The sequence below is a fragment of the Chroicocephalus ridibundus genome, chromosome 9 (genome assembly GCF_963924245.1).
Source record: "Chroicocephalus ridibundus chromosome 9, bChrRid1.1, whole genome shotgun sequence".
Taxonomy (NCBI): domain Eukaryota; kingdom Metazoa; phylum Chordata; class Aves; order Charadriiformes; family Laridae; genus Chroicocephalus; species Chroicocephalus ridibundus.
Window position 1 is genome coordinate 2,845,700 of NC_086292.1, and position 10,413 is coordinate 2,856,112.

At 38.3% G+C, this 10,413-nt stretch overlaps 1 protein-coding gene across 2 annotated transcripts in view; it reads left to right on the forward strand.

The window, feature by feature from the left end:
- Positions 1–10,132, forward strand: part of LOC134520605 (ubiquitin carboxyl-terminal hydrolase 12-like) — a 31,705-nt gene extending 21,573 nt beyond the window's left edge. For both annotated transcript variants that reach the window (XM_063346230.1, XM_063346231.1), the window contains exons 7-9: positions 614–811; positions 2,825–2,903; positions 8,007–10,132. In XM_063346230.1, coding sequence (XP_063202300.1) covers positions 614–811; positions 2,825–2,903; positions 8,007–8,108 — 379 coding nt within the window. In that variant the 3' untranslated portion in view covers positions 8,109–10,132. The remainder of the gene's footprint in view (positions 1–613; positions 812–2,824; positions 2,904–8,006) is intronic.
- Positions 10,133–10,413: the final 281 nt, after the last annotated feature.

Consider the following 10,413-nt stretch of genomic DNA (forward strand, 5'->3'; position numbering starts at 1 on the left):
AAACGGGCAGCTGTTGGAAAAATGCACCTTGTGGATTCAGTAAAAAGAAAACGTAATACCTTTTAGGTCTGTGTTACGTGGGGAGGGGAGTAAGGAGAAGTAGAGAGACCAAATAACTTTGTGGCAACCTTATCAGAGAGAAATGAAGAGATTAATTTTGTATTCCTCCCAGAAGAGCTTATATCTGGTGCTTCCAGACATTCGCATTTTCCCCAGTTAGCATTAATCAGCTTAAAGCCAGTGAAAACCATCCCATCTGCTTTCACTACGAATACTATATACAAAAATCTTATTTCTCACCTCATACTCGGTCACAGCCAGAGCAGCAAGACAGATTTATTCCATCTCTTCCTTTCTGTCGATGTGATGAAAATTTGATGTTTTCAACACAGACAGTTGCCGTGCGTTCAGATGTCAGTTGTGTAGGTAATCTTTCAGAATAAATGTTGCCTGTTCTCACGGGAATGAGAAAAGCAGCCTTTTGAAAATCTTCATCAACATTTTAGATGCCTTTTAAAAAGCTTCTTCATATTGAAACTGTTCTTGAACCAAGCTTTGGTTTAGGTGATCTGCTAATAACCTGTTCTTTTTTTAACTTATTTTTGTGGTTCAGAATGAGAGTGAAAAAGTTGCCCATGATTCTAGCTCTGCACTTAAAAAGGTTCAAATACATGGACCAGCTGCATCGATACACCAAACTCTCCTACCGTGTAGTCTTTCCCTTGGAGCTGCGGCTCTTTAACACTTCAGGAGATGCTACAAATCCTGACAGAATGTATGACCTTGTGGCTGTAGTTGTTCACTGTGGCAGGTATGTTGGTTTTGTGCTTTCTGGACCTTAAATTAAATGCTGTTCCTTGAAATTTAAAAGGAGTCTGTCGTTCATGTGCCATTTTATAACAGTACAGTGGCTGACAATATGGGAGCATGCTCAGCAGTGTCAGAGCTAGTTGTCTGAAAGTATTTTGTTTTTTTTTATTGTTTTGATCTTTTTTTACTACTTTTCTACTGCTTTAAATTTTGCTTTCTGAGTACACAGTCCAAGGTTTGCTCTTCTATCAGCTTTCAAATCTGGTGGCAATTCAGACTAGATTTTTTTTGAGCTCTAGCAAAGAGCAATCTTTAAAAAAAAAAAAAACCAACAAAAAACCACCACCCCCAACCCAATTTTCCAGGAAAGCTAAAATGAAAAAAAGAAAAAAAATCTTGGAAAAACACTTACTAAAATAGAATTCAGTTGCAGTTCTCGCGTTGCTACTGGCTAAACCATCGAAGTTTTAGAAGCTGGTGCCACCATGTGGAATTAACTGTCTACTGCTGATTTTTAAAAATATCCTCATTCTCTTTAATAGTTGTTTTTTTTTTTTTTGTCGTTGTAATGGCTTTAATTCTATTTCTAAAAGCACAGAAGAAAAATTTTTAAGCACTTTTAGAAAAGAAGCAGTCATGGAAGGCAAAAAAATATAACTGCCTTCTGGAAGTTTGACTTTTAAAGTAATATGTTATTACAGAACACAAATGCTTTGAAACATCTTTATGAGGAGCAAGACAATATAAATAACATTCTAATACTGCATAGATTTAGTATAAATAAACTACATATAATTCTAGGTGATTTTTGTTGTGGTATAGTTGTGCTGGTTTTTATTTATTTTTATCATTTTAAGATCTCATCCTATGTGTTTTCTTCTATAGAATGTTAATTTGCTATACCTGTAACTGGACTGTTTTGTTTTAACAACGGTGATTAATAGTTCAGATGTACTAAATATTTGCTTTTTCTTCTCAATCCCATTGTCTTGTAGGGGCTTTTAGGAATCCTGTGACTCTTCTGGTTTCAATTCTTACTAGGAACTTACCAAAGACTTAAGATAAATTATATTTTCTAAATATTTGCGTTCTCAGGACTTGTTTTAAATATTTTTGCCCTTACAGTTTTACTTTTCATGTAGTTGCTCTAAACAAAGAAATTTCATTCTGTGACAGGTCATGTGTTTAAGTATATCATTAATTCAGGAAGGGTTAGAGAAGTACTTTCTTTTGCCTGAAGCTGATAGGAATATAGGTTGTTTTAAAGCCTTATGTAGGGGCTAAGTAAAAAGTAAAGCCAGAGAGGAGGGGAATTTTTTTTTTTTTCCACTGGAACTGTTCTCTCAGGATTTGAGGTTAGTAGATTGATAGCTCGTAGTTTTCCATCCATGTAGTTTATCCCAAACTGCCGCCTTTTCAGGGCAGTCCGCCTGCCTTTACTCTGCAGATCCATCTCACTTTGAGTTAGGCCACTTTGTTGTCCCTTGCCCTTCAAGGTAAACGTACAGGATAGAGGTGATAGAATCGGACTGGGAAACTGCCACCGGAAAAGAGGGAACAGCAGTTACAGAAAGCCTGTCTGCAGTCAGCCATAGGCTAGAACACACTAAAAATTAAAAAAAAAAAATCTCCTGTGCAAATAAAATATTTCAGACAGTTATTAAAATTTTTGAATGGTGGGTCAGAATACTCAGCAGTGATGAATGCAACAAAACCGTGATTGAAATAACTGGCTTCTGATTTTGTTTTTTGATAGACACGAATGACTGTCTGAAATATTTACGAATTTGTGTATGTTGATGATACTGTATTTGCAAGTGGCAAAGGCAGAAATTTTAATTCAAGCAATTTGGCAAAGTCTAAGAATCTAAACAATGTTATGAGTACTATTCGACAACATTAAGAGCCAGGAAATCTAACTCTGCCAGTAATAGCTATAATCATGGGGGAGGGCAGTGGTCCTGCCTTTGTAGGTGCAAGAGTAATAAGTCTTCGATCCTTTTTTTTCTGGCAGTGGTCCAAATCGTGGACATTATATCACCATTGTGAAGAGCCATGGCTTTTGGTTGCTGTTTGATGATGACATTGTAGAGGTAGGTCTGCTTTTACGTGGTGAAAACAAGCGTAGATGGCATCACTCTCCAGCTCTGTTTTTATGTCTGGGATTAGCTTTTGCACCTGTGAGAGTATTTTGGGAAAACGTGCACGGAATAATTCTGGACATTTCAAAAGTAAACTTGAGCATTTTTGTGCATTTTTGTTATAGAAGTATTGTGGAGAAGGGCAAAGCGGCATGAGGGCTGTATTGACACCTCAGACACGGGGTGGTGTGCACCTGTTCACGCTGAAATACCACAATTGTCTTATTCAAGATCTGAAAAGCTCTTACTTCAGCCCACCTTTTGGGCTCCTTTTTGTCGCTAACCCGCTTTGTGCTAGTTGCATTTCATTGCTGCATTTAAGAACTTCTAACCTTTCTTTGTAAGCAGTTTTCCCGCACAAATTGAAGTGTAGAAAAGCTGCAGAAAAAGATTTGGAAGACGGTAGAAAGGTCCTGAGGGTACGCCAAGATGTTTGGGCTATTGGCAGTGATGTTTAAACAGGCTGCTTAAGCAAATTTTCACTTACCTTGTCTACTAATGTATCTGTAAAGACTAATACCCCAAATATTCATATATCCGTGTATTTCACATAATTATTAAGCAAATATTAAACAGTAGAACAAATGCCACAGTGGAACAGGTTTTTGTGAAGATGAAATTGTACTGTTTGCCTCTGAGATTTCATGGTCAAGGTTAAGGCCTGATGCTGAGTGTCTAAATAGGTACAGCAAAATTCTTGCTTGGGGTGAAGTAAAAATGATGTACTACATTCTCCAGTTGTTTTTTTTTTTTTTTTTTGATCTTTGCTTAGCTTTGAGCATCAGGAGTGACTTGCTGGTGATTTGGATAGCTGCTATAACTATGAACAGTTGTCTTTCTCCCATTATTATATTTTAAGGATTATTTTCCTCTGTTTCTGTCATGGACGAAGTATGTAATTGTGTCAGCTACTTTTGGAAATAGCGTTCACTTCAATATTTTTAAGTGCAAGTATTCCCTGTCTTTTCCACTCGGGAGATAAACTTTACATGTTAAAAGCAGACGTAAAATAACCACCTTGTGGTTCTATACTTGGTTTCTATCAGTCACTCCCGAGTTGTATCTTAGCTTGTAGGTCAAAACAGAGTTTGGTTTTACCAGCACACACTGTTGACACTTTTATAGATGTGCTAAAACATAGTTTTTTAAATATGTGCGGTCTGTTATTGGACGACAGATTCAAGGAGCTGTCACAAGTAAGCTAGCACATAGTTCCTTTCTCCTGGAGGGATGCTTTTTTCCCCTTTAAGTTGCTTTTCTAACTGTAATCATGGCTTGCTGTTTTTTAGGTTCATCTTCTTTTCTTTTACAGAGTTTATCTAAAATGCTGTAAAAATAAAGCTCTTTGATCTGAAATTTCTACTTTTTGTGATTTCCATGGCTCTTTGAGTTTTCACTGTCTTGATTACAATTAGCAACGTAGCCCTGTCCTGTAGCACTACCTTTGCCCCAGCTGCGGATCCAGAAGTTTACAATTCCTTTTCCCGCTCGAAGATTCTCCCTGGTTGGCGTTTGCATGTGTTGTTACTTTTCTGTGAAATTTAGGCTTTGTTTTTCCTACCAGTGGAGGGCGTGAAATGTTGCACGTGAGTTTTGCACATGAGTTATTTGAGATCTTTGGCCCTTTCCGATGGCTGGTTGCTCCTTGACCCGCTTTGAAGAGCGTAGGGTAAGGATTTCTGCTGGGCTTGTCCCCAGGGATCTCTGCGCTGACTGTCCTTTGTAGCTGCTCCTGCCTTCTAAGTGTGTGATGAACATGAAGCTTGCATCCCACCTCTCTCTATCTAGGAATTACCAACCTTTCTCTTTCCTCGACCTTCTGGAACTGACCTGAGTTTCTGGCGATTCAGTGCTTAAGGAGAACAGGGTAGTGGAGGCTGCTCTTCCTCTCCTGATGCTACAGGCTGCTGGAAGAAGTAGCTGCAGTTTTACTCATCTGTTCGCTCTCTCCCCGCTTAGTCATCAGCTCTTGAGAGTTAGTTCCTTACTAGTGCTGTAGGCTATTCACTGAAAAAGCGAAGGAAAGCCGCAAGTACTTTTGTCAGTTCCATCTGCTGCCTAAAGAGATTTAAATGTCTGCTCTGAACTTGACCAAGTAGTGTTTTCAAACTGCTTGGGATTGGCCATAAGGTGACATTGTTATGTATGATATTGTTATGTATGACATTACAGAGGTCGTCCTCAAAAATGGAGTGGCAAAAAGCCCACAAAGCCCCAAATCCTCTGAATGTGAATTCTGTGTAAATTTCTGGGTTTAGGGCTAACCACAGGAGCCTTGTACTCCTCACAGACTTAAGACACTGAAAAGAGATTTAAAAAAAAATTTTGTACAGCTTTGGAGACTTAACATTCTAGGTGTGAACTGGCTACATAACAAACCGTGTGTTAGTCAGCAGACTTCAGAAGATGAGTCCAAAGCCCTTGTACCTGTATACAGATAGCGCAAATGAAAGAGAACGCAAGAGAAAGCTTTTCCCCCTTAAATACAGTTAAAAAGCCTTGTTGCATTTTTGGCAAGTGCTGTGAATTAATAGCCCTGAACTGTCAATAGGAAGTAGTTTATCCTTATTACCCACTAAATGTCAGAAGTGGTGAAGTCATATTTATTTATCTATTTGGATTTGCTTGGAAGGCCAACTTTCAATTAAATGGAAGATAGAGAATAACCAAACATACTACAGCATATGTGAAAAGCAACTGCATCAAATCCAGGAGGCAAATCAGTCCAAATGGGATACTGTGCCAAGCAAAATTAATTGAGAAACCTGAGTAAATGATCTCTGGCTAATTTGACATGTTGTCATTAGAGCAGCTAAGTGATACATCACAGTGACAACGTTTGTCTGAAACAGAGAGGGAAAGGTGTCCATCCAGGGAGTTCTCCAAATGGAAAAAAGGGGGAAAATGATTTTCTATGTCTTCGCTTATATATTTATTCAGAGATTTGCAGCATTCAGTTGAATGGTATGCAAGAAAAGGATTTGGTTTGGGGAACCAGAATAGTTGTCTGGAAATGAGTAAAGGATATTTAAGCTCAGTTAACAGGAAAAATCATCTTAATGCCGGGTGAGGCTGCAGAATCCTAAACGTAGTTGTGAAACCATCGACTGGTTGTTACTCTGAAGCTGCAACTGGGTAAAATTTTCACGTCCACAATAGATGTGGTCAACTAAGGATGGGAAGAATAGAGTCTATATAATCCTCTTACATTTCCACTGTGTTTTCTATGGATAGTGAAATTAAAAAAGGAAGTCAGTTTTGCCATGATAAAACTAAAAATATCTGTAGGATGAATTAATCTATATCAAATGTTTGAGTTGCATTCAAAATGAGTAGTGGAAATAGACTTGATTGCATGGCAAGTTAGTTGACACTTAAAATAAAACATGTTTGAGCTGTCTGCTAAAAATATTACAAGGACTGAAGGATGTTCTTTTGCTATTTTTTTTGTTAAAATGTGTATCTAACAGTTTATAGTAGACGTTATGCTAATAAATTGTGTGAAAATGCAAAAGCCTGCAGTATGGCATTTCAACTTCTCTGAAGTCCTTAAATGGAGAAGAAAGACAAAACACCTTTTTTTTTTTTTTTTTAAATGGTGTTTAACGAAACTATTCTGCAGCTCTGTCCTGTGGTTGATGCATCTTCTGGAAACTTACTGACTATGTCTTTTTTTTCTTGTGCTTCAAAAAGGCTGGGAAAAGGATGGTCTAAACTTGCAGGTTGTTTGGCAGTGCCACTTAGAGAAGCCAATGCTTCTGTGTTTGCTGGTGGTGCTAACGTCTGCTCGGTGAGCAGTGATTTAGCACACTGCCAAACGGCTTCTGGAGCTGAGGAGGCTCCTTGATGGTGTCATAGCGTGGTCCCTTTCCTTTAAAATGCAAGCAAAAATTGGTCTCCACTACTCCCTCTCACCATCAATACAGGTGTTCAGCCCAGCACCTCTCGAATCCTAAACGTTTCTTTGCTTCCTCAACTTTATTCCTTGGGGAATAAAGGGTAACTTTAAGCTAGTCTCCCTTTGGTCCTCCACAACGAATTCAGGCTACTTGAGCCTCTCATCTCTGCAGATGCAGAATCCTAAAGGTACTTTAAAATACTGCAACGCAGTGGAGTGCTGAGCAACACGGGTCACTGGGAGTATTTTATTTCAGATTTTGGTCTCTACGCTTGCTCTCCGCTGACTGCAGGATCAAATTCAGTAGTGTGAAGCCCATCAGTCTCAGGAGCGGGATGAAGACTATAGAATTTGCATCTTTAAAAGCCCTTTAAAATGCCCTACAGGCCTTGCTGCATGGAGTATAAAATGAAATACTGCTTTTCTGCACATAGTTCACAACTTTAAATATAAACAGACCATTTAATACTATTAATATGGCAAATATTTCTCTTAAAACACAAACCTGGTGATAATATTCCAGTAGGCATTGTACCAGCAAATCCTAAGGAAGGAGAGCTCTTGTAAGACCAGGAGATCATAATGAGATGAGATCCACAGATTTCATGGTATAATTACCAGCAGCGCTTGCAGGACTTCTCTATGTAAGAGGGTCACAAGAACTTTAAAATCCAGAGTTATTTTAGCTGAATTAACGTTAATCTGCTCAAGATGCTCCTTATGTACTCCCAACTGTACAAAAATCTTCTTTGCTGATCAGTGCTTATTTTCAGTTACGTTACAAACCTTTAGTCAGGAAAGGTAACACCAGTCTGAATGAGAAAGCAAATATAAAAAATGTCATGAACTCTTTTAAGGATACATTTTTATGGATCCCTTTTTTTATAGTCCAGCTTAAGAGTGCGCTACTTTTGCGAGGTTTATGATTTCATCTTGATTTCTTTTTTTTTTTTTTTCCCAACAGTGAATATGGTATTAAGTGGAAAAAATGTTTTGTTCTATTTGGTTGGATTCAATGATACCAAAATATCCCTGTATTAATACTGAGTGGCTTTCCAGCATCACCTCCAAGAACTGAAAATAATGCTTTGTCTGGGGAAGGGATTCTTAAGGCGGTGTTTTGACTCAGGCTAATTATAACTCTCATTAATTTTCAGAAAATTGACGCCCAGGCCATTGAAGAGTTCTATGGGTTAACATCAGACATTTCCAAAAACTCAGAATCTGGATATATCCTCTTCTACCAGTCAAGAGACTAAGACAAAAGATACATGTATACAAATAAAAGAAAAAAAGGGATCAAGATATGTCCAAACGGAACATATTTGTCACAGCAGACGCAGTTCCTCGTTGTTGCTGTAGGACCAGGACAGATCCAGCAGGGCGAATAAAGGTTTCTCCCTGCCGTTTCGTGGAGGATTAGTGCTGACTGCCGTAACAAGAAGAGCTTTTGTTCCAGTTTTCTTTCTGGGCTTTTTTTACGTGCTATCTTCCAAAATCTGTGTTACCTCTACTTGAAACCTGGCTGCTTATTTGTTCATGAACTGAAGAAGAGATTTAAAAGTAGCATTGTAGAATTTTTACCATTTAATGTTGGCCTGAGGCTATACCTTGGTTTCTACCATCGTCGTTTTTCTGTATTTTAGCAGAATGATTTCAATATTCAGTGTCAGCTGAAGGCATATTTTAGGATATGAACAGCAGCTGGTTGCTGGATATTTTTGGTGACTCAGACTTGAGAAGCAGTACAAAGCTAAGACATATTGGAAATGTCAAGTCTGTAATTTTTGTAAAAAAACAGACAAAAAACCCCTCTCTGTGCAGCATTGTAAGTTTCCCCGTTATGCATTATCTTGGGTTTAGATAACACTAACAGCGCTGCTTCTTTTTATGTTTTTATTTTTACTGTTCTGTTTCTTCTTCCGAAGGTGTAGAACTTTATCCACATTCTGCCTAGTCTCTGGTGCATTTTTCTTTTGAAGCAGAAGTTTTGACTCAAAGCCCCGTTGCTGCAGATTTCAGGGGAGCAGACAAGCAGTTACCTTGTGAAGACTATGTCTGGCAACCAGTTGCTGTAGAAAGTTTGAAGTTACAGCGTTTCTTGGAGCTATTGCGTAAACCAAAAGTGCCCTCATTCTGAAGCAGGATCTGTTTAACATTTCATTCGATACAGAGCAAACGGATGCAGCGAGCATTTTGAATCTATGCTAATACACAGAAACAGCACTAATTGTGAAGGGTTAACCGAGGGGGGCGTTATTTGTGTCACTAATCCAGTTGTTCTTAGTCTTTGAGATAATGAACAAGTAAGAAGGAAAACCAACCAGCCGACCTGGACATTACCTTGCTAAGTGTTCCTCATCCTCTGTGGGTAACGTTTGTATTGATCTGGGAATCATAACCACCCCCCTAAAACCGCTTCTGATTGTTTTACCTCTATAGGCCTTGCTTAACAGGGGAAATTGTTAGTCTTTTGAAGACTGAAATTAAGTAATTATCCGTTACGTGTGTATATATTATAATCTCAAGGATAACTAGGATGAAAAGACTAAGGGAGTTTGTACGAAATCTCAGAAAATCTTCTGTAATTTTCTTCTTGACGAGTCCTGTTGCCGTGCCAAAGCTTGTCGCAGCTGGCTCTAAACTACCGGTGAAAATGAGTATTTTCTCTTCTTCATCTTGTTAGGTAACACGAGAGCTGTCCTCTGTGTGGTTGTTCCCAGCACAGCCGTTCATGGTATATACTGGTGATTGTTCTTCTTGAGGACATTTAACTTATGCAATTCTGTGGCTTGTACAGGATATAAAGTATTTTACCAAAATATTGTCCTCAGGAAAACAGCGTTTCACAAACATTCTCTTGTGGATGTATCTGTTTCTTCTTACCATGACCAGAAATGTAACGTTAGTAATTAACTCCTGTCTTCAAAATGCAAATTAATCATTACCATTGTATTCCGACTGGGTACAGGTTCCATTCTCCCGGCACATCTCCTCTTCCAGAAGCTAAAATATGGACGTTGGGTTTTTTAATTATTTTTTATTATACAGAGTACTGTCGTTTTAGGAGACATGTTCAATAACAGCAAACGTTCTTGCCATCTTGTTCCTATTGTGTGAAAATTGTTCCTGGCTAAGAGTCTTCTCCCCTTGTTCACGCACAAGCTGTGAGTCCTCTCCTGGTAGCGCTACCAGAAGCCTGTCATCACGAAGTCTTGCAAAAAATGAAAAAAAAAAAAAGAGAGCACTGAGTTAAAAATAATCTAAACAGTAAATACAAAAATTAATGTAGTACACTAGACATGTATTTTGTATATCTGGTGAGACATTTTTACAAATAAAATACCTGACTGAGAGATAATATTGAAAGATATATACTATAGATTAAAAACTGCTAAAAGTGCACTTTTGCTACAGATTTATAAGGAGACTAAAAGGAATTAAATTGGAAGAGAATGGTGTGATGTTGCTTCTGTATAATAAATGACCCCACCTGTCTCCAATAAAGGTCATGTATGATCAAATGCACATGGCCCAAATGCTTTTCCTTGAATTTCAGTCCGA